Source organism: Leuciscus leuciscus, assembly GCF_965113295.1.
Source record: "Leuciscus leuciscus genome assembly, chromosome: 1".
Lineage (NCBI taxonomy): Eukaryota > Metazoa > Chordata > Actinopteri > Cypriniformes > Leuciscidae > Leuciscus > Leuciscus leuciscus.
In genome coordinates this window covers 40,233,219-40,258,929 of record NC_138725.1, presented here as the reverse complement: position 1 = coordinate 40,258,929, position 25,711 = coordinate 40,233,219, and the positions used below count along the sequence as shown (strand labels likewise).

At 38.5% G+C, this 25,711-nt stretch overlaps 1 protein-coding gene across 1 annotated transcript in view; it reads right to left on the bottom strand.

Moving 5' to 3' along the window:
• Window positions 1-264: 264 nt before the first annotated feature.
• Window positions 265-25,711, bottom strand: part of xpo6 (exportin 6) — a 39,055-nt gene continuing 13,608 nt past the window's right edge. Inside the window, exons 9-25 of the mRNA XM_082180678.1 lie at window positions 22,189-22,298; window positions 21,986-22,094; window positions 21,055-21,147; window positions 19,912-19,981; window positions 18,683-18,842; window positions 17,568-17,660; window positions 17,319-17,466; window positions 15,892-16,038; window positions 15,598-15,769; window positions 14,868-15,023; window positions 14,611-14,725; window positions 14,452-14,530; window positions 13,476-13,568; window positions 10,198-10,359; window positions 9,461-9,559; window positions 1,836-2,066; window positions 265-988 (exon numbers count right to left, since the gene is read on the bottom strand). Of these exons, the coding sequence (XP_082036804.1) occupies window positions 887-988; window positions 1,836-2,066; window positions 9,461-9,559; window positions 10,198-10,359; window positions 13,476-13,568; window positions 14,452-14,530; window positions 14,611-14,725; window positions 14,868-15,023; window positions 15,598-15,769; window positions 15,892-16,038; window positions 17,319-17,466; window positions 17,568-17,660; window positions 18,683-18,842; window positions 19,912-19,981; window positions 21,055-21,147; window positions 21,986-22,094; window positions 22,189-22,298 (2,139 nt within the window). The 3' untranslated portion in view covers window positions 265-886. The remainder of the gene's footprint in view (window positions 989-1,835; window positions 2,067-9,460; window positions 9,560-10,197; window positions 10,360-13,475; window positions 13,569-14,451; window positions 14,531-14,610; window positions 14,726-14,867; window positions 15,024-15,597; window positions 15,770-15,891; window positions 16,039-17,318; window positions 17,467-17,567; window positions 17,661-18,682; window positions 18,843-19,911; window positions 19,982-21,054; window positions 21,148-21,985; window positions 22,095-22,188; window positions 22,299-25,711) is intronic.

Below are 25,711 nucleotides of genomic sequence, written 5' to 3'. Positions count from 1 at the left end.
GCTTCATGAGAAATTGCGCTGCGTCATCAATACGTGCTTTGAAGCTTCAGTGTCAAATGTAACATCGCTACTGTACATTAACTTTGTTTGTTTGAAGTTTTCTTTTAAACACGGATTAATTTGGACTCACACAGACATCAATAATGTACATATGAATGCATGCTGGGAGCCAGCATATTTTAAAACCCATTGCTCCCAGCATGCATTGCTGCTGTGTGTAAAACAAGATAACACATACAATAACAGAACGAGAAAGACAAAGAATGCATTTTATTATAAAACTTTATTGAAGGTTTGTTTCTCCTGGATCAGGATGGAATGATATGAAAAAGATGTGAGAGCCAGAGGCTGATAAAACCAGACATTTAAGAGAAAGAGAAATCCAGTGCTCTGCGTTGCACCCGTTCACTTTAAAAGCATTCAGAGCTCAACAACAGCCCGTATGAACATCCACATGAAGCCGTCTTGAGACGTGTTCGTTTAACTCTACACCACTGCATTTCAAACGCCGGCTGTTCATTTCAACAAAATAAGTGTGCTTTCAGTGACACCAGTCCTTTAAAACAACAGGTCATTGGGAAAGCACTGCTCATATTTAAATAACGCAACAGTGAAACCCGAACCGCATCGGCTGATTCTGGACGAGTTTCTCCACAGCATCTGTTGAACATCCACTTTGGCCTCTTGATCATTGGCAACGTGTAAAATCTTTCTGAAATAAACATAAAACAAGCTGACGCTAGAAGCCCTGCAGCTCTCAGAACACGCCGGCACTGAGATCACAGGCTGGCCCGTGTGAAAGGCGACACATGACCACTGAAGCAGTGATGCGTGTCCTCAAGAAGAAGCTGGGCCATGGTTTGGCTGTGACAGGGGTGATGCGCTGCTATAGTTTCAATGTTCCCGGTGGAAGACTTCCATTGCACAGTCTGTAGAAGCGCAGATCGTTCACGATACGATACACTCCCTGAGAAAACGACGGCAGGTCCTGTGAGGGGCGGAAAAGACAGGAAAAAAAGAGATGACTTGCATGTCAAAACATGAAGACGGTTCACACTGCATGACTGTACACCTATGACATCATCATCCAAGACAGGTTTTGTGAATCTGACAAAACCATTCTTAAAATATCCTGGTCTTATTGCACTCTAAATTCCAAAAAGAGAGAGGAAGTAAAAAAAAAACAAAAAAAAACATATATATATAATATGAAAATAATCAAAAGAAAATAAAAGAAAGAAAATGAAGCCTATTTTTAGGACTATTAGGATGTATATGCACTGCCATTCACAAGATTTATAATGTTACAAAAGACTTCTATTTCAAATAAATGCTGTTCTGTTTATTATTCAGATATTATTATTATCATCTGAACCTACTTTTTATTAAAGAATCCTGAAAAAAATATGAAGCAGCACAACATTTTTCAACATTGATAATAATAATAAATGTTTCTTGAGCATCAAATCATCATATTAGAATGATTTCTGAAGGATCATGTGACTGCAGTAATGATGCTGAAAATTCAGCTTTGATCACAGGAATAAATTACATTTTAAAATATATTCACATAGAAAACAGTTCTTTGACATTTTAATAATATTTCACAGTAGTGCTGCTTTTTTTGATCATTGACAAATGCAGTCTTGGTGAGCAAGAAACTTCTTCTTCAAAAAATATATACATAAAATAATTATGGTCATGTGAACAATAAGATTATTTAGTTTGCCAGGCAAAGCTTGGCTAAGAGTGAAAATGTTCCAGTCCTTCACATTAGTAAAACACTCCAGTAATTAGAGCTTCAGGAATGAATCACATCAGTCACGTTCACTCACTCTCTCTGGCGTGAAGTTTCGGGCAAGCGTTGTGCGCTGGTGAGGGTCGAGGCCTTGGCAGCCGTTGAGAAACTCTGGCAAGAAGGAAGAGTAAAACGCTTGGAAATCCACAGCCGCCATGTTGTAGAGCGCCAGCGTGATGTCGTCCTGGAGGAGGTCGTGACTCTTGTGCAGGAGGACTTGCAGAAGAACATTTATGAAGTGGAACAGCATGGAGTTCCTGAACAGCTTCTGCAATACACACACACACACACGATCTGCCCTTTGATCACACTGTCCTGCATCATATTTGCTGAAGGAAATATTACACTTTATAATAACATTTGTAAGTCATGTATAAGTGGTTAGTTAATGATGAACTAATCATTTACAAAACATTCTTAAATGATTAGCAAGTGATATACTAACATTTTGGTAGCACTTTACAATAAGTTTCCTTTATTAAACATTAATGTATTAACTAACATGAACTAACAATGAGCAAAACATTTATTACTGTTTTTGTAATCTTTGCTAATGTTAGTTAATAAAAATTAAACTGTTCATTGTTTGTTCATGTTAGTTCACAGTGCATTAACTAATGTTAACAAGATTTTAATAAAGTATTAGTAAATGTTGAAATTAACATTAACAAAGATGAACAAATGTTGTATAAGTGCAGTAATGTTAAGTAATGTTAACTAATGTAGTTAACAAATGAACCTTATTGTAAAGTGTTACCAACATTTTATGTATGTTTTGTAAATTCTGTTACAAGTAATCTACAAGTGATGAGTAAACTAATCATTTACGAAACATCACTATGCGTTCATAAATGATTAATAAGTGATATGTTCATTATTTTATGTATGTTTTGTAGATTCAGTTATAAGTCATTTACAATTGATTAGTTAATGATTAACTAATCATTTACAAAACATGACTATGCGTTTCATAAATGTTTAATAAATGTTAAAAAATGTTGTATGCTTTGCTCACATCAGGTGACAGTGCTGTGGTTAAAGACTCCATGTGTTTCAGAGAAGACAGCGGTCTATACCCTCACCAGTCAGCACTTACCCTGCAGTGCACACTACACTACACACAGGGTCCGAAATTAACTTTTTGGCTCACCTGCCACGGGGACTGGTAGATGAAAAAATCCACCAGCCAAGCATATTTTTTACCGGCCAAAATAATAAACAGCCTTTTTTTGTCACATATACATTCATTTTAGTACATTTAATTGAGATAATAAGGTAGGCCTATTATGTTGAATACAAAAATAAAAAATTGTCCAGAGAAAAATTATAATAAAGTAGGCCTATAATAAATAAAAAACATCTATATATTGATCAGAATGAGAGAAATATATGAAATATTAGGCTACTATCATTAGGATGAAAATGAATAAAACAATTTTTTGTCAGTTTTGTTACCTGACTCATGTGGAAGGGAAGGCAGAACGTACTTGGTTACTTACGTAACCTCGGTTCCCTGAGAGATAAGGGAACGAGTATTGCGTTGCAAACGCTATAGGAAAACTAATTTTCTCGAGAAAAGAACGGCCATGGTGTGTAAAGCAGAAACGTTATGCACGATCCGCGAGTGCTGAATACGTTCTGTACGGACTTTAGATTGGTGCGCGCCCTTTGCTCTCCAACTGCCAGCAGGACACAAATGGGCGGCGACCGCTTCTTCCAGTGCGGGAGCTTCACATATCCTTTTTCCTCAGCGCCGTCAACAGAGCGTTAACTGTACGTACACACCGCCGCCGACTTGAGCACTTGAGTTCTTTTCTCGAGAAAATTAGTTTTCCTATAGCGTTTGCAACGCAATACTCGTTCCCTTATCTCTCAGGGAACCGAGGAAAAAGCTCAGGCCGCCCGTCAAGGACGCTTGTCAAAAAGTACAGGGAAGCTTGACGCTTTGGCCGCTCTGAATAGTGAGTGCGCGCGCGCGGCCAGCTCTCTCTCTCTCTGCTCGTTCTAGAGGCAGAAGAGTGCGTGCGCGCTGAAAATGTCATATTTTGGTATAAACATTCACCCGCCAGTGTGGCGGATAGCCTTTTGAGATTTACTCGCCAAACGGAAAATCTACCCGCATTTGGCGCTTGGCGGGTGTTAATTTCGGACCCTGACTACACACTACAGAAGACAGCGGTCTATACCCTCACCAGTCAGCACTTACCCTGCAGTACACACTACACACTACACTACACTACAGAAGACAGCGGTCTATACCCTCACCAGTCAGCACTTACCCTGCAGTACACACTACACTACACACTACACTCTACAGAAGACAGCGGTCTATACCCTCACCAGTCAGCACTTACCCTGCAGTGCACACTACACACTACACTCTACAGAAGACAGCGGTCTATACCCTCACCAGTCAGCACTTACCCTGCAGTACACACTACACTACACACTACACTACACACTACAGAAGACAGCTGTCTATACCCTCACCAGTCAGCACTTACCCTGCAGTACACACTACACTACACACTACACTACACACTCTACAGAAGACAGCTGTCTATACCCTCACCAGTCAGCACTTACCCTGCAGTACACACTACACTACACACTACACTCTACAGAAGACAGCGGTCTATACCCTCACCAGTCAGCACTTACCCTGCAGTACACACTACACTACACACTACACTCTACAGAAGACAGCGGTCTATACCCTCACCAGTCAGCACTTACCCTGCAGTGCACACTACACTCTACAGAAGACAGCTGTCTATACCCTCACCAGTCAGCACTTACCCTGCAGTACACACTACACTACACACTACACTCTACAGAAGACAGCGGTCTATACCCTCACCAGTCAGCACTTACCCTGCAGTGCACACTACACTACACACTACACACTACAGAAGACAACTGTCTATACCCTCACCAGTCAGCACTTACCCTGCAGTACACACTACACTACACTACACACTACACTCTACACACTACAGAAGACAGCTGTCTATACCCTCACCAGTCAGCACTTACCCTGCAGTGCACACTACACTACACACTACACTCTACACACTACAGAAGACAGCTGTCTATACCCTCACCAGTCAGCACTTACCCTGCAGTACACACTACACTACACACTACACTCTACACACTACAGAAGACAGCTGTCTATACCCTCACCAGTCAGCACTTACCCTGCAGTACACACTACACTACACACTACACACTACAGAAGACAGCGGTCTATACCCTCACCAGTCAGCACTTACCCTGCAGTACACACTACACTACACACTACACACTACAGAAGACAGCGGTCTATACCCTCACCAGTCAGCACTTACCCTGCAGTGCACACTACACACTACACTACACTACACACTACAGAAGACAGCTGTCTATACCCTCACCAGTCAGCACTTACCCTGCAGTGCACACTACACTACACTACACACTACAGAAGACAGCTGTCTATACCCTCACCAGTCAGCACTTACCCTGCAGTGCACACTACACTACACACTACACTACACTCTACAGAAGACAGCTGTCTATACCCTCACCAGTCAGCACTTACCCTGCAGTGCACACTACACTACACTACACACTACACTCTACAGAAGACAGCTGTCTATACCCTCACCAGTCAGCACTTACCCTGCAGTACACACTACACTACACACTACACTCTACAGACTACAGAAGACAGCTGTCTATACCCTCACCAGTCAGCACTTACCCTGCAGTACACACTACACTACACACTACACACTACAGAAGACAGCTGTCTATACCCTCACCAGTCAGCACTTACCCTGCAGTACACACTACACTCTACACACTACAGAAGACAGCTGTCTATACCCTCACCAGTCAGCACTTACCCTGCAGTACACACTACACACTACACTCTACACACTACAGAAGACAGCTGTCTATACCCTCACCAGTCAGCACTTACCCTGCAGTACACACTACACTACACACTACACACTACAGAAGACAGCTGTCTATACCCTCACCAGTCAGCACTTACCCTGCAGTACACACTACACTACACACTACACTCTACACACTACAGAAGACAGCGGTCTATACCCTCACCAGTCAGCACTTACCCTGCAGTGCACACTACACACTACACTCTACACACTACAGAAGACAGCTGTCTATACCCTCACCAGTCAGCACTTACCCTGCAGTGCACACTACACTACACACTACACTCTACACACTACAGAAGACAGCTGTCTATACCCTCACCAGTCAGCACTTACCCTGCAGTGCACACTACACTACACACTACACTCTACACACTACAGAAGACAGCGGTCTATACCCTCACCAGTCAGCACTTACCCTGCAGTGCACACTACACACTACACTCTACACACTACAGAAGACAGCTGTCTATACCCTCACCAGTCAGCACTTACCCTGCAGTGCACACTACACTACACTCTACACACTACAGAAGACAGCTGTCTATACCCTCACCAGTCAGCACTTACCCTGCAGTGCACACTACACTACACACTACACTCTACACACTACAGAAGACAGCGGTCTATACCCTCACCAGTCAGCACTTACCCTGCAGTGCACACTACACTACACACTACACTCTACACACTACAGAAGACAGCTGTCTATACCCTCACCAGTCAGCACTTACCCTGCAGTGCACACTACACTACACACTACACTCTACACACTACAGAAGACAGCGGTCTATACCCTCACCAGTCAGCACTTACCCTGCAGTGCACACTACACTACACTACACTACACTCTACACACTACAGAAGACAGCGGTCTATACCCTCACCAGTCAGCACTTACCCTGCAGTGCACACTACACACTACACTACACTACACTACACACTACAGAAGACAGCTGTCTATACCCTCACCAGTCAGCACTTACCCTGCAGTGCACACTACACTACACTCTACACACTACAGAAGACAGCTGTCTATACCCTCACCAGTCAGCACTTACCCTGCAGTGCACACTACACTACACACTACACTCTACACACTACAGAAGACAGCTGTCTATACCCTCACCAGTCAGCACTTACCCTGCAGTGCACACTACACACTACACTACACTCTACAGAAGACAGCTGTCTATACCCTCACCAGTCAGCACTTACCCTGCAGTGCACACTACAGTGTTCAAAACCTGTTATAGATGATGTGTAAACGCATGAATACATCATTTACAACACTTTCTGCACCCTCTAGTTGCTACATGCAGACAAAAGAAATAACAATTTCTTAAACATTTATGAAACGCATATTCATGTTTTGTAAATGATTAGTTAATCATTAACTAGTCAATTGTAAATGACTTATAACTGAATCTACAAAACATAAATAAAATAATTAACAAATCACTTATTAATTATTTATGAACGCATAGTGATGTTTTGTAAATAGTTAATCATTTACTAATCACTTGTAGATGACTTGTAAGGGAATTTACTAAACATACATAAAATGTTAGTATATCACTTGCTAATAGGGCTGGGCGATTTAAATATATATATCGCGATATTGTTATGCGCATCTCGTCAGTAAAGCCGGTTCCTTGATTAGTAGTAAATCACCATCACCTGCTTTCAGATGGAGCGACATTTAAGGCTGATGAGATAATTAAGTGATTAATTTAGTGATGATTGAGCATTATTGAAGACACCTGATGTTAACAAGCAGAATCACTGAAGGAGAAAATCTCAAATTGTAAGTTACCATTAAGGTGATGGGTGTTTGCTTTAGTTGGGCTCTTGGCCCTTATATGTTTACTTTAAAATGTACTGTTGTTTGTCTGCTGTTATTGATTTATAACAGTTAAATGAACAAAGTAAAATGTTATCTTATAGTGTTGGTTATGTTTTGACATAATCATGCTGTGATCAGAGAAAGGAAACTTATTGAAATAGTTTGGTTTAACTTGTTAGCAGCAGTTTTGTGATTCTTCAGCCTATGATTATTAGTACTTTACTTATAATTCAAAATATTTAATAAACATTGTTCTGATCAAAAGACATACAGATAAATTCGTTTAAAACACAGACATCAATAATCAGCCTGTGAATCTCAACAATGGTGACAATAATAAAGCATGTTGCAGTGGCTGCCACCAATCACAACTCATTAATGGTTCCCATCATGCATTGCGGTATGAATAAATGATGATCTGAATTGTCTATGTAATTTACTTTTCCTAATTGAATATTCTGCTCGTCACCATTGTTGAGATGCATAGACTGAATCTTGACATCTGTGTGTGCCTAAAAGAATGATTTTTTTTTTTAAACAACTTTTAAGAAATCCTTTATATTATATCAAAAATTCTGGGCATTTATGCAGATTCACAGTTATGCTGTAACCAACAACATAAATCGAAGTCAGAAAGAAGGATTTTAATGAGTTCAGTGATCAAGTTCAAATGATGATTGTCATAATGTAACCAACACCATCAGATCACTTTTTTCTTTGTTCAACTGGCGATTATAACTCAGATACAACAGACAAACAAAATCTAAAGTTAATAATATAAGGGTCAAGAGCCCAACTAAAGCAACCATTGATCGCCATAACGGTGGCTTACAATTTGAGATTTTCTCCTTCAGTGATTCTGCTTGTTAACATCAGGTGTCTTCAATAATGTTCAATCATCACTAAATTAATCACTTAATTATATCATTAACTTCAACACTCTTGAGTGTGGACGCATATACACTCCCAGGAGTGTTAATTTAACACTGGAGTTTTTGCTGTGTACAAAGAGCCGTAGTTAACTGACAAGCTGAGCCATATCGCATTAATTATCGCTGGCGATACGTCCGCGATATTAATGCGATATGGCTCAGCTTGTCAGTTAACTACGGCTCTTTGTAGTAAATGCCGCTCCATCTGAAAGCAGGTGATGGCGATTTACTACTAATCAAGGAACCGGCTTTACTGACGAGATGCGCATAACATTATCGCGATTTAAATCGCCCAGCCCTACTGGCTAATCATTTAAGAATGTTTTGTAAATGATTAGTTCATCATTAACTAACCACTTATAAATGACTTACAACTGAATGTTATTATAAAGTGTTACCAAAAATTGCTCTAGCTCACAAAATATGATACATTTCGTAGCATTTTTGCTTTCAACAACTATTTGTGAAGTAGTCTTGTATTATCCATTAAATCAGCAGAAAAAATGCCATAAAGACATGAGTCCTATATCTTCCTCTGTTCAATTCTCAGATGATTTTTCACATGCATTATTTCATGCCTGATCCTGGTTTCAAGGTTAGAATTATGGCCAAAGACAGAGGAAAATATAAATATGACTCAGATGTTTTCTGCTATATCTGTGGGTGTTTTACTACATCCAAACGGCAATGGAAAATTACAGGTTTAGTAAATTATAAAATTAAAACAATTATATTAAGTTGTGTTTATATAGTTCTCTGAAATTAAATGTATTTAGCCATGTTTATCCACTCCTTTGAAGAGACGTTTTAAGTCCTATACATATACTTTGTATTTTTTTTATTTTTTTTTATTATTATTATTATTTTTATTTTTTTATGTGTGTATATACACACAATCTGATTTGAGCAAATTTAAGCATATGTCAGCGTGTCTTACCCTGTGGTACAACTTGTGTTTGGTGTTCAGGACCTCCAGGTAACTCAAGTTTTGTTTGAAGATGTGAATATCCGGCTGTAGGAAAGACTGACCAAATGCCTGCAAACCAAAGACACGACGCTCAGACACAAGAATCACGCATAACAGCGTTTCCAGTTCCGCTATTTAATCTCAAGTATATGTAACGAGATTCTAAGAACTGCCAAATAATTTACAGACATTCAAAAGCCCCAAAACATTAATATACAGCTATGTGCAACAGGATTTTTGGACCAATGAGATTTCAGTCCCAAACGTCAGGGTTATTGTCAAATAAAACTGATATTAAAACTATATAAAATAAAATATAAATATTACTTGAAAAACATACTAAACAAAATTGAACTGGGAATAAATATAAACTAACACTGAAATAAAAATAAATTAAACCAAAATAGCAATATAAAAAAGATTATAAAATTACAAAAAAATTAACAAAAATTAACATGAAAACTAAAATTATGAAAATAAAAGCTAATTAAATAAATAAATAATAAAACTATAATAAAAGTAAAATAATACTGCCAAACATGAAAAACAAAACAAAAATAGGAACATAGCGACTAACAAAATGTCTTGTTAGGTTATACACTTTGATCCACATGGACGAGAGGTTATTTCTTGACGCTTGGTTAAGACATGCTGTAACTCAGGCTTTGAGGAGAGTTATGTGTGTATTATACACGTGTGGTCGATACCTGCATGGCAGCCGTGAACTGCGCTTGGTTCTCCATGAGTTCTTCCGCTCCGGTTCTCTGTACGCTGCTCAACACTGAGCTCTTGAAGAAGAACCTCCAGTTCTGATGAAGAATCTGGAAGAGCAGCTCAAACATCTCAGCTTTCACATCCGGACAGGAACGCTGCAGAACACAGAGGTGAAGATCAGCGAATTAAAAGAGCTTCCAGAAAGAAGAACATTAGAGGACTTTTAAAGTCGGCATGAAACAGAAGTTGCAATAATCTTTTCTTCTCTATTGTGATTTATAGTGAAATGGCTTCTCAAAAAAAAAAAAAAGGCTGGAACTTAATTTTATCCATTAGTAATTGATTGGATCAACTAAAAAATTATGTGCACGAATAAATCATTTATAATAAATACTACAATGTTCCATAAAAAGAAAGTCAATTTTGATTTCATGGTGACTTTAATGTACCTTTAAATAGCTAAACTCTTTGTTCTGCTAAACAAAGATTAGTGTTTGTCTTGTATAGGCATGTGCCGGTATCAAATTTTCATGCTGCGATTAATTGATTGAGCTTTTATCACGGTATGCGGTATTATCACGGTATTTTAATTACTCAAGAGAAACGGATGGATTGGGGGGGATGTAGAAAAAAAACAACTTGCATCACAATAGGTGTAATTGTGATTGTCAAAACATTTGGTAACTAAACAGAATTTTACACAATTTTCACGATTTCAATTCAATTCTTGGGATTTGATTTCAATCTTGATTCAATATTGACTCTTTGGATAAATATTAGGTAGGCTACAGTAGATAGCCTACATGTTAATTTTTCTCAAGAAAAAATATATCTCACATAATGCTGTAAACATACAGAGAGCCCTGTCAGCTGGTATTATTAAAGGTTAAAAATTAACAAATTAAATTAAATATAATTCGGTTTAAAAAAAATTAATTATAATTGTCATTATAATAACAATTATGACACAAGTAAAAATATAATACAAATGTAATATAGTGCACATATTTAGCAAAATACTCCTCTCTATAGCTATTTTTTCTAGTCAACTAACGTGTTGGTCATTAAATGGCTTTCCTGAGGTAAATGTAACGTTTTGTGACATAATTGTTATCCTGCAGTTTTATTGACCTCTTTCTGTGGTTGAAAAACACTGATTGATCGATATTATGTATGAGGCATAAATACCAAGTTGTACTGTATCTTTAAATAAAAAGTAACAGATGATCGGTTTACTTGAACCGAGGCGCTACAGCGATCAGTCACGTCACATTTACAAACGCCAAAACGGTATTTATCGTCTGAATTTCATAATAAAATGGACAGAATCTGATAGCTGAGAATTTTTTTCATATCAAAAGTAACCTGCTCTGTCTAGTCTGTCGGTGTCAGTGTACTCTTTGCTCCGCGATTTTTCTCTGCGTGAGAAAATGGATGTGTGGTGCGAGAGCGTGTGAAAAGTGTAAATTGCGTGAGTCTCACGCTGAATGCATAGAGTTTGCAGCCCTGCTTTTAGAAGGGGGATACATCGTCGGCAGCATCCCTCCTTCTCGCCATGCTTCTTCTCCATGTGAGGATTGTTTACATTAGAGTGCGCACTGCGCCGCATGCACACAGTGCTTCTACATGCACACAGTGCTTCTACATGTGGGGATTGTTTACATCAGAGTGCACACGTGTTTCGCGCAGCATATACGCAGTGTTTGTTTAAGCGGTTGATGGAAAATAAGCTAATGCACGTTCTATAAATATAAATTCTGATCTATAATTTTTCACGGTATTTTGAAGTGCCCGCGATAACAATATCGTGCATATTCATTACCGCGATTTATCGCATTACCGAATACCGGCACATGTCTAGTCTTGTAAATGCTAATGTATTAAAGTCCCTGTAAAGTCAAAATTAAGTATGTGTTCTGAGTTTGTCACACCACAGAAAAATGTGTTATTAGCCACCCAGCCAAATTTGAATGATAAAAAAAGCCGGCAAGTACATAAAATAAGCTATCAAAATCTTGAAAAAATGAGCAGTAGTCTCTGCTCTCAAACACTGGGGGCGTGTCCACTGGCTGCGCTGAAACCACGCCCACTCGCGGGAAAGCTGCCGTCGCCACACTCAACTGTCTGTCACCGCTACAGCCGGAATGGATGCTCCTAGCAGCTTAATTGTTTTTACAAAGCCATACATGTTCGAGCCTGGACTACCTACTATAATTATAACATAAGCACACAAGGCAACTTACACTCATTGGTGGGCACGCACTGCCGACGATAGCACCAGTTGTCGGCGCGACGGGAGAATGAACACCGAGGCGAGAGCTCGTCGGTTCGGCCCCATTCACCAGTAACAGCGGACTATCAGTGAATCCCAGTTGTCTCCGACGAAAGTTTATAAAACTATCCCGTGTAAAATGATCACTACAGAGGCAGGTTTTGGCGGTGATCCTCAGCTCTCCATCAAGGCGACTCTTCACTAAATTAATCCACCTCTTCTTGATATGATCGTTTTTTGGAAATTTTAATAAGGACACCGATCTGTTTTGTACGTGATCGCATCCAGGTAGTACGCATTTCCGTGACGAATGCATAGCTAGCTAGCAAACTGTAGGCTGTAGTAACTAATAGTACTGACAGTAACTCGCGATCGGTAAACTGATGTGATTGTGCTCTATTTAGGGGAGGGGCCAGCGTCAGGGGCTCCAGTGCGTCATCAAGTAGGGGCGTGTCCAGGATCTCAGGGGCTTCAGTGCGTCATCGAGCCCCCGTTTTAGCCCCGCCCAAAAAATCCGGAACACAGCAATGGTGAAAAACTGTTTAACGGTCTAACTCCACAATTCAGCACTTCACAGTTCACAGTCTTTGTAATATGTTTTAGCAATACATTTCTAACATTTCTAATGTGTTTAGAATTTTTTTTTAGAATTGCCTTTACAGGGACTTTAAATGTTCTGCATTGTGGTTTCTACACTATAAAAATGTTTGTCATGTCATTGTCAATGTAATTTTTACAGAAAAAAGTGGGGAAAAAAATACTATTATAACAACTAATTAGTTTGCTGGTTAATAACCAAGTTAAAAATTAGATCATATATACTGTAACGAGTAGCAAAATATATAATATATATATAATATATATATTCTGGAAACCACAGGTGCCGTTTTTTTTTAATTATTTTTTTTATTTTTTATTTACGTAAACCAAATGATGCTGGGAAATGTATTTTAACCTTAAGCACTCTGAGGTGGGGTGTCTTTAACTCATGTCTCTTACCTCTGCCACTATTGGGTAAACCTGGTCCAAACAAAGGCTGAGGATGCTGGGTAACAGAGGCTTGAAGGTCTGGCCAGGCTCTTGAACCACAACCTGAGACAATAAAGCAAAGATGAACTGGATGTTCAATCCTGTAATGCTTGACATATGAAATAAGTCAGAACAAAAAAATATATTTTGAATAGAAGAGTTAATTGAACCTTTAGAGAGAGAATAAAAGTTTGCACGTGTGCTTTTTGAGTATCATATTTGATACATCAGGCTTTTATGGCTCATATTGCCTGATATAGTGAGAATATGAAGCTCATTCTCAAGGAAGAAAAACACTTCAATTTTAATCAGAGGCCCAAACTGAGCAGAAATATGCAATATGATGCAGATGTTATTTATATGGTCAAAAAGTAAGTAGTAAGTAAGGTTTACATTAAAAGCTATCAGAATTTCATCTTACTTTTTGACCATATAACAGTATAACAGACTACTTACATAAAAATGCATATAAACATCAGTTGTCACTCTATATCTTCTGTCTTAGTAAAATGATATTTAAATCAGAGATCAAATCTCTGTAGTTTTAAAACACATAATACAAAGCAACACAATGACAGAGATGAACAAATAAATGTTCCTCAAAAGCCTGATGTATCATATTTGACACCCACATTTTAACATTTTTCCCCAAAAAAAAAAAAAGATTTATGAATAATCAAGTAAATCTAAGTTGCTTTAGTCCAGTAAAAGTTCAAATACTACTAACAATATACAAGTTATTTTTACTTTTCCTTCAGTAAAGATTTCACAGCAAAAAGACCTGAAAGGCCTTTTACTTACTAGAAAAACCTAAACTATCAATCATACAGAGGGCATGTACAAGATTGTGTACAACAGTTTTATCTTGTTGATAATCTAGAGGCCTTAGACATATGTGTATCAAATATGACACAGTAGAATTTATAGGGTTAATAACCACTGAAACCTGCAGAATCTTGAGAAACTTCTGAACCACTCTGGATCCCGAGCTGCCCTCCTGTAAGATGCTGACGGCCAGCTGATCCCTGAGGAACATGAGGATCAGTGAGCATCAGTATACACAGTGACACATGATGATGAGTGAACGAGAGGAAGCCGAGGTCACCTGGTGAACATGCTGAGGAACGTCTGAATGATCTGCTCTGTGAAAGCTACACCCATCTGAACACGCAGAGCTTGAAACAGCGTGAGAAAGAAACTCAGCATCTCGTCTGTCACATCTGAGAGAGAGAGAGAGAGAGAGAGAGAGAGAGAGAGAGAGAGAGAGAGAGAATATGAATCCTCAGTAAAGATCATTCCAGCAACAGAAGGCAGTGGAGGAGTCGTGGTCATGAACGCTGATGTTGATGATGATTTGTTCACCTGGCTGCTGGATGAAGTGAGGGAACAGTGCGAGCGTGACCTGGACTGACTCCTGCAGGCTGTGGTAACAGATCTGACGTGATTTAGTGGCTTCTCCTGATATACTGTCCACCAGATCCTTCAACACACACAGAGTCTGCTGGATCACCGCTTTACCTGAGGGACACATCATAATTTACATTACTGGCATTTCTGAAAATACTCTTAGGAAAAAATAACTGGTAAAAAGGGGCTGTATCAAAAAATTATAAATAAAATAAAATGACAATCCATATATAAATAACCTTTATATAAATAAAAAATACCATTCAAAAAGTTTGGGGTCGGTAACAAATCAGAATTGGGCATCAAGACCTGCAGTGGAAATGCTCACCAAGGTGCATTTATTATCAAGAATTTTTTTTCTTCTGCTTTCGTTTTCTTTTTTAAAATATTTAAAATATTATTCTAATATGATGATTTCAAGAAACATATCTTATCAATGTTGAAAACAGTTGTGCTGCATAATATTTTTGTGCAAATGTGATATTTTTTTTATTCTTTGATGAATAGAAAGTTCAAAAGAACAGCATCGATTGAAATAGATTTGTTTCATATCAATTTAGAAACTAACATTATAAATGTCTTTACAGTCACTTTTAATCGATTGTAATGCATCACTGCTATATATATTTCTATATGGTATATATTATAATATTTGACATTGCTATCAATCATCTGTTGCTCTCACTGTTGGGATGATGGTTGGGTGGGCGGGGCAGGAGGCGGTACTGTTGCGTCAGACTGCTGAGAAGCCGCGCGTGATTGGACGAACGGCTCGGCCACTGCTGCTCTGCTTCTGGTAGACTGGGCCACGGCAACAGCAACATGTTGGACAGAGCTCGACACACCAGGACGTGAGCCTTGAGGAAACAACAACAAACATTACATCACAACAGAAGGATCCAAGTACAAACTGTGCCACACTGTCCCACACACACACACACACACACACACACACACACACACACACACACACACACACCTCCTGAGGTAATCTGTGGTTATGATTCTCTGTGATCAGGTTGAAGATATTCTGCACCGCCGGCAGCGACACCAGGAACACCGGGCGTACGGTGGTGGACATGGAGACCAGGAGATGGCACGCAGATAACAGCAACTTCTCTGGAACCTGTGACACACGGAGATCGGGCGGATTAGAGTTTATCAAAGAGAAAGAATGAAGAATAACTGGTTGAACAGAAGACGGTCTGATCTAAAACTCTACTGTAGACTCACAGCCGAGAGACACGCTTCAGTCTCAAGACAACCCCACAAATAAATATATAGTTTTGTACATTTCTACTACAAACCTTATTATGAAGACATGGCTGAATCAATTATGATAATGTTTACTTTATGGTGTTTATATTGGAATATGTTGTAGATGATTGTAAGAGTGCTTATTTTATCTCCCTCGTCTGTTTGAATGAGCAGCTGGAAATAGTAAAGCATATACATTTCAAAATAAGAGTCCCTGTGTATTTCAGGCTTGTTTATAATTAACTCTTTCCCGGCATTGATGGAATTATCCAGTGATTATGATTATTTTCACTGTTATACGGTAGAGGGCGCTATTAAAAAACAACAACTTCTGAATGAGTACAGAAACTCCTGATCAAAACACAGGCAAAACATTAGTAGAAAAAGCAATAAAAGCATTGCTTATGCCCGTTATAGTCTGTTGTCAGCTTTTTGTTAAAAGATTTTTTTGAAGAGACGAACACATTTAAATGCTGATTGAAAAAAATAATAAAAAATGCTGTCGCCTAAAAAAATTATAATATAAAAAACGCTGATGGGGAAAGAGTTAAAAGTCCAGCATTTTGCATAAAATCTTTTTTTCTGGATATTGTTATGTTGGTTACACAATAAACAGTGTCTGCTATTTAATTTAACAAACTATTGTAACTTGTCTCTGGGCCGCCCCGTCACAGGAAGGAAAGGCTAAGAACATTAACGCATTCAATAGATAGATTTTTTCTTAGCATCGGCACAATAATATGTTGGTAATGGAAGCTTGTAAAAAAGGTAATTGTAACTTTTTATCTCAAAATTCTTAAATTTTTCCTCAGATTCACGAGTTTATATCTCACAATTCTGAGAGAGAAAAAAAAGTCTACATTTTCCCCTTACAATTGGGAGTCAGAATTGCCTTTTTAACTTTTTTTATTCCATTGCAGAAACAAGCTTCCATAGTTTCCTTGATGATATCAGCTAAATCTAATATTGATGATAATAATATTAATCAGCTTCTTAATTGTATGAAATTATACATAGTATAATATCAGTAGTACCCATATCAATACACATATACATTTAATAAAAACATGTCTTCAGTTCTTTAAACTTGAAATGACTCGGTTCTGCTTTAAATGAGCATTAAAATATTATTTCTAAAAATCCAGTGACCTTGGCATTGATGAGAGGGGTCGTGGCGTCCATGCTGGACCTGATGAGATCCACAAATTGCGTTTGATCTTGTTGGCGCTGCACTTCCCCGCAGAACTGAGCCAGCCAATGAGAATACGCCTGCAGAGCGGCCAATGACTGCGCGTGGCTGCAAAAAAAGAGACGTTTTTTAGGTATTATTTTAAATCTATTCTCATTTAGGTTACCCTGCATCAACTAGCACATTGACCAGTGTTTATGACTACTTACACATCTATAAGATCTGGTTTGAGCACTGTAGGAACAGCCATCTCTACATCATACAGGCTGATCTGAGAACCGTAACACGACACTTCCACCAATCTGAGAGGAGGAGAAACAAAATGGCCAAGAATTAAACATCACATATTTCAGTCAGTTATTTACATCTGACCATCTATCAATCTGCATTAATAATTCAAGCTATTCATTCCTAAATGAATAATATGATATTTGTTTGCATATTATTTTGACACAGTGTTGGCGTTAACAGGAAAATACATTGCACTTGTGAAAGTAACACCAAAAACCAAAACCTTTGCTTTTTGAAAAAAGGCTTGGTTTAGTTTATATTTGGACAGTCTGCACGAGGTTAACACAGTTAAATTAGTAATCATTTGTTTAGTGTGATAAGTGTTTTTTGAGCCAGGGTTTAAACAGTATATCAAAGAGGTCCTTTTTTTTTTACATGTTCATCTTCCTTCAGTGTGTAATGTTGCTGTTTGAGCATGAAAAATGTCTGTCCCGGGAACAAACACGTCACAATATTCCATATTTAAATAATTCTCGCACAAGACATACAAAAAATAAAGGACGAGGCCTGGTTGAGTTAGTCAGTAGTTTGTTGAAAATCAAGGTTAACTTATGGTGAGGGACGGGACATTTCCAAAACACGATGAAGCGGTTGACCAATCACAACACATTGATCCAGCCCACCAATCAGAGCAATCTAAGCTTCTCAGAAGGAGGGGCTTCATAGAGACAAGAACTAAACAGTGTTACTGACAGACTGAGAAGAGAGGTGCTGCAACAATGGAGAATATGAGAAAAATAATGTGTTTCTGAACATTCAAGCATGACAACCTATCTAGTAGATCCCAAAAACAAAATCAAGACTTTGTTGATTTGTTGACAAAGTTATTTATGACAAATGTAAAAAAAAAAAAAGAGGTGATGAAATAGCCATGTGAAGCACACTACACAACACAGCAAAACCAGTAACAAGACCACTAATAATATGCATAAAAAACATGGCATAAAGCATAAGCAAATACAGAGGACATTAAAGTGCACACATAAGGAGGTAGTGTTGTTGTCAAATGAGGAATTGGGAATCAGGAACTGACCTCTGCACGATGGCGAGAGCGTCATTAAAGCGGGCGGTGAAAACGTCTCCTGTGAAGAACTCGGCCAGGCGTCCCACGGCCTGCAAGAGAGAGCTCAGGTCTCTGAGAGCGCAGTGAAGTCTTCTGCAGTCGGCCTCCGCTGTGATGTTCAGCCTGCGACCTGTTCACACACACACACACAGAGAGAGAGAGAGAGAGAGGGAGGTGTAAAACCACTCAACAACAGCTCACAAGCCACATGAGAACAGACCCGCCACAAAGCACCATCAGACTGAACATCACAAGACCAGAAACTACTAAAATACTAGGTTGACTGAGCAAGTCAACTCAAGCAATCAAAATAAGGTAACCTACTGTTCAAAGTTTTGGGGTCAGTAAGTTTCAAAAAGAAGAAATTAATACTTTTTCCAGCAAGAATACATTAAATTGACCAAAAGTGTCAGTAAAGACATGCATGTATCATAGTTTCCACAAAAATATGAAGCAGCACAACGGTTTTCAACATTGATAATAATAATGAATGTTTCTTGAGCATCAAATCATCATATTAGAATGATTTCTGAAGGATCATGTGACACTGAAGACTGGAGCAATGATGCTGAAAATTCAGCTTTGATCACAGGAATAAATACATTACTTAAATGTGTTATTTTTAATTGTAATATTTATCAATATTACCGTTTTTATTTAGCCTTGGTGAGCATAAGAGACTTCTTTCAAAAACATTTAAAAAGAAATCTTACTGCCCCAAACACAGTTCATGTAGAACTTCCTCTATATTTCATCTTGTCTGTAGTTGTACAGCCCGCTTACTTGGGCTGATTATTATACACTAAGGTCAAAAAATGGCAGCAACATATTTATACAAGATATTTGACAGAAGGAAGTCAGATAGCAAAAGAAAAAAAGAAAAAAAACAGTGCAGCCTGAAGAACAAGGAAATGTGTGAAAGATATCATATTTCCAACAAATTCCCCTTAATGCTTCAGTGGATTAACATGCAAACAGTGACATTTGGATACTGAGTGAAAACGACACATTAGCATTGTTGCAATGCATTCTCCATGACAAATACACCCAAAACAATGCATCTAATAATTCTGTCAAAAACTGCATTTGCATTTAGAAGTGTAATCTGGGTGTGCAGCTGTACGGTACGGGTTTGAAAACAAAGCTACTATCTAGAAAACCGCAGAATATTCAGACTGTGACCATGAAGAGAAACTCACTTGATCCTGATCTCACGATATACTGTTGCAGCCCAAGATAAACGTCCAGATCCTCCTGGAGCACCGGAAACTAAACACACACACACACACAATCATGCTCTACTCATCAGATACTTATCATCAATGCCATTTAACATACAAATTTAATGGAATTAATAATAACAGGAAAAACATGATAGATTGACAGATAGACAGACAGGCAGATAAGAAATATAAATAGATAGATAAAAATACATTTAGATAGATAGATAGATAGATAGATAGATAGATAGATAGATAGATAGATAGATAGATAGATAGATAGATAGATAGATAGATAGATAGATAGATAGATAGATAGATAGGGCATTTGATGAAACATTTAAATTGATTGACAGCTCTAATACTCCTCGTGTGGATTACAGCAGAATTTGATTTAAAATCGTAAATCCTCCATGAATACTTTGGACTTCACTGAAATCAGTTTTGCTTCCATATAAAATAGTTATTAGAATTGCCAATGGAGAGTCCATTGTTTTCAGTTCAAAGAGAAAGAGTTGTGTTGAGAGAAAGAGACATGTTCACCCACTCATCTACACCTGAGAGAGAGAGAGAGAGAGAGAGAGAGAGAGAGAGAGAGAGAGAGAGAGAGAGAGAGAGAGAGAGAGAGAGAGAGAGAGAGAGAGAAAGAAAGAAAGAAAGAAAGAGAGCGAACATGTTCACCCACTCATCTACACCTGAGAGAGAGAGAGAGAACGAGAGAGAGAACATGTTCACCCACTCATTTACACCTGAGAGAGAGAGAGAGAGAGAACGAGAGAGAGAACATGTTCACCCACTCATTTACACCTGAGAGAGAGAGAGAGAGAGAGAGAAAGAGAGCATGTTCACCCACTCATCTACACCTGAGAGAGAGAGAGAGAGAGAGAGAGAGAGAGAGCGAGAGCATGTTCACCCACTCATCTACACCTGAGAGAGAGAGAGAGAGAGAGCGAGAGCATGTTCACCCACTCATCTACACCTGAGAGAGAGAGAGAGAGAGAGAGAGAGAGAGAGAGAGAGAGAGAGAGAGAGAGAGAGAGAGAGAGAGAGAGAGAGAGAGAGAGAGAGAGAGAGAGAGAGAGAGAGAGAGAGAGAGAGAGAGAGATAGAGAGGTTCACCCACCAGAACAGAGAAGGTCTGGGATGGCAGCAGCTCCATCACCCTGGCAACCACTTCCAAACTCTGACGCAGGTACCGTTGCCATTCCGTCTGTTGCTATAGAAACCAGAGGGGAAAGAGTTCCAAAAATTCAGCCCAAAAAAAAAAGAGATGTTTTAGCAACTATAACCGTGTGTATTAGGGCTGTCACTTTTTATTCAATATTCAAATATGCATTCGAACATGACATGAAATATCCATAATCGAACTATGAATTAACTATTCGGTTTTTAAAGTGCCATGTGTACCGCATTTTTTACAGTCTATGATTAGACCGTTTGTTTTTTATTTAATTGTTTGCCATCTCATCCAGTAGAGGGTGCTCTAAACGTATTGTAGCGTAGGCCCATGACCAAATCAAGTGAATAATAGCCAATAGCCACCCTGTTTTGAGAATGGAAGATAACGCACAGAACGGCTAGCCTGAGCAGACAATTACGACCCCAACTCATCTAAAAAGTAGTGTCTGGAAATATTTTGGGTTCTACACCGTAGATGGTAAAGTAACCGTTAAAGATGAGGTAGTTTGCCGAATCCTCGCCATCCAATCTTCACGCTCACCTGTCAAGTTACCATCCAAATGAGGCAGCGGAGTCAGAGACACAGCAGACGGCCAGGCGTCCAACATCGTACATACTTTCCTGCACAACCGGTCGGCACCTTTTTTTCCATGTAACGTTAGCCTAATTTTGTGATTGGCTATGCATAGTGGCACTTCATATAGATTAAGTTCAGACAGGCTATGGCTATATTATATACAGGCTATATTTGTGACTGAATTGAGCTCATAGATATTTGAATATATTCGAATACATTGCTTGATATTTGATACCCGTTCGAATTTGATTTTTCTCAAAAGTGACAGCCCTAGTGTGTATGTTTGATTGATCCTTACATCATCGTCAAGGGTCTCATCATCGAGTTCTTCTAGTTGACTCTGGTTTAACCTGAACTGGATCCGGTTGAGAACTTCACGCAGCAGCAGAACTAGAGCATCTTTATACCTGGTCACACACACACACACAGTTTACGACAGCGTTCCATGCTTGAGCAACCTATATAACACAAACTCCATTCACACAGTCCACAGACATGTACCTGTTAATGACACTGTCTCTGTCAGCCAATCGGCTTCTGATCTTGGTGGTCAGATAGTCCAGGAATATACTCCAGATGTCAAGACAGGCCAGGTAACCCTCGTGACTCGGCTACAACAAAATAAACAGACCATTAAATGAAGAGATGCACAAAAATGTCAAGTTTAAGAACTTTAGCGCTGATTCAGTGGTCATGAATTTCATTTTTTATTTTGTTTCCTTAAGTGCATTTATAATGTTAGTAGCTGTAATAATGTTAGTAATACATCAAAACCTGCAATAACTTTATGGAATATTGCAGTTTTTATTCTAAATGATTTATCAGTGCACATTAGAGGTGTAACGGTACATGTATTCGCCCTGAACCGTCACGGTTCAGTGCATATAGTCAGACGACGAATACAGCCAGTCACAGGCGATCCACACTCCAATCCAGAAGGGGGCGCATGCGGTAATGCAACACTGTTTGCTAACCATCACAACAGGAAAAGAGCAGAAGAAGAGACGATCTACGCACTACCCCAAAACAAGAGTTCAGATGACACGCAAGAGCTTGCTAGTAGCCTATACGCTGTTTCAAAAAAAAAAAGATTTGTGACACGCTCCACAAACTTCACGGAAAGGAAACTGGGATGGCAGAGAGCGGCACCTAGATTGTATTTTTTATTTTATCTAGCAGCGGTTGCATTTTACCGCATAGCATCAAATCAACAATTCTGAAATCAACAATTCCATTGGACCGAACTGGATTCGAACCGTGACCCCAAAACCGTTTGATGTCATGTGCAATCTTTACATCAAAATAACTTCCCCTCCCTCTAACATCTCTTCTCTTCTCTGATGATGCGTTTACTGGTGTGAGGGCGGGGCAACCTGTCACTCACATGAGAGCCACCAATAGCAAACCACAACCATCCAATCAATTCCACATCTACAGTCCTCCTCTACATTTGATCTTGTTTGAGAAGCCATTTCACTCAGATATGTGACTCAATAGAGAAGAAAAGACTTAAATGAAACACTGTTTAAAGGGGCATGTGCCCATGAAGACTCAAATGTAGTCTGCTAGACTCGACTCGAACAGCCACTGCTATGATTTATTAATATCTTTGCATATGAAATGAACATTACATATGGAACTCTATTGAAAACCTTCACCGCGTTTTTATTAATCACATCTGTTGAGATTAACTAATCGTAAAGTGTTAATTACAGCATTATAATTACTTATACTCCCACTGCATAAAAGGTTGAAGCGCTGAGCATTGTAGCCAATCACAGTCATGTTTGTTTCTGCACTATCACAGATGCTTTCATAATAACCAACACAGTGCAAACATGATGGAAATAAGAGACTCATTGAGCAGTGTAGACAGAGTCTTTGATTATAGTCTTGTGTTGAACTGAAGTGATTGGCAGCTCCAGTGATTAGCGTTCTTTGCTTTCTGTATATAATTTAATCAATTTAAATAAGAAATTATTTTCATGGTACTAAAAGGTACAGTGTGAAGTTGACTGTTTAGTCACTGGCTTGATTTATTGATGTATAAACAGCAATAAAGGATTTTGTGAAAGAACATCTGAATGAACCTCACATATCAAAAATCACTGATCACAAATCAGGCATTAAAATGAACACTGTTATTAACATGTTGTCGCATTACTGTTGGGTCCGTATCTTTCTGTAACAGTCTGTTTGCAACAACTGAACAAAATAACAATGCTCCACTGAGACATTCACATAGTTAAAAATAAATAACCACTTTCCTAGCATTAGGATCCTACAAACTAATGTAATGATATCTTTCCCGTGATCCTGCATCTCTCTTCTCTCCATCTATTCACTAACTATTCACTTCATCTCACTAACGTGCCAGTGGGCGGGGCCAAAGACGCAATGATCTGATTCTACAGAGGCCGCATTTCGTCAAACTATTACATCATACTTTGACATTCCGAAACAAGTCGTTTTCTGAACTTGGATTCAATGAAAGCTGGTTTTGGACTAATGAGGAAGTTGAGTTGTGAAACTTACAGGATGTTTTAATAGTACAATAACCTCTTGCATGTCAAAAGACATGACCCCTTTAATGTTAGTCATGATAACGCACATCTTGTGGTTTAATACTGAACATGACATTACCGATCAGGGCTCCAGACTAACTTTTTGCCTTGGTTGCACTGGTGCGCCTAACTTTTTTATTTAGGTGCACCAGCACAAAATTTGGGTGCACCGAAAATTTTTCTCGGCTCGCGTCACCTTTAACGCCACAATTTCAAGGTCACCTTTTTATCACGCTCTATATACATTCATATTATGTAAATGATTTTAAACAAGAATAAGGTGTAGGTAAATAAAAATCAAAAAAAAAAAAAAAAAAATGTAAAGTGCTTCACTGAGCTGCCAAACTAACTATTTTGAGTCTCTAGCTCAGGCGCGGTATAGGCTCTACCTCCGTCTCTGAGTCGGATGCCATCTCCGACGAAAGACCAGGGCTTGGCATCTTACCAGGGACTGGGGAGAATGGTGGCTGAAGTAGCTTCATGTCTGGGCTGTTGTCGGAGCATTGACCGGGGAGTAAAGGGTTTTAACGGTATTCCTACTCTTACCGATACTGCTTATCGATCCGGTACTTTAACTGTATTCTTATCGGTTCTTTTTGTTTTTATATATATATATATATATATATATATATATATATATATATATATATATATATATATATATATATATATATATATATATATATATATATTTTTATATATATATATATATATATATATATATATATATATATATATATATATATATATAGATATAGATATATATAGATATATATATATATAGATATATAGATATATAGATATATATATAGATATATATATATATAGATATTATATATATATATATTAGAGGTGGGCATAGATTAATTTTTTAATCTAGATTAATCTAGATTAATTTTGAAATTAATCTAGATTAATCTAGATTAAAATGGCTCATTTGAATTCTGCCGAAGACATTCAGAATATGTGTGCTACCCAAATAATGACTATAAAAGTAAGTCTTTGAGAACGGGTTTCTCAAGCCAGGTGGCGCATTAGACCAGTGCTGCGTTCCAGTCCACTTTTAGACACGCACTTGCGAACTTCCCTAAGCACTTCCCCTTGGGGGAATCCCTGCCGCCATTTTGAAGTGCGTTCCACTTCGTGAAGTGGACGAGGGAAGTTTATATGGACAGACCCTCGTTCCCTCGATTTTGACCGAGGGAGCGAGTCTGCTTCAAATGTACACTTCAGGCACCTATATGTCCCACAATGCAGTACGATTGTGACGTCACCACATATCTCGTCTAATCACCACCACACAGACAACTCTATGATATATTAATTATAATGTTTTAAATTTAAAACAACCCAAACACACCTATAAACATTTGGATGCTGCATTAAACAAATTATTAAAGGGAAAAAAATGTAAATAATAAATCAACTCCACAGCTGATTCCAAGTGATCAAGGGCTTAG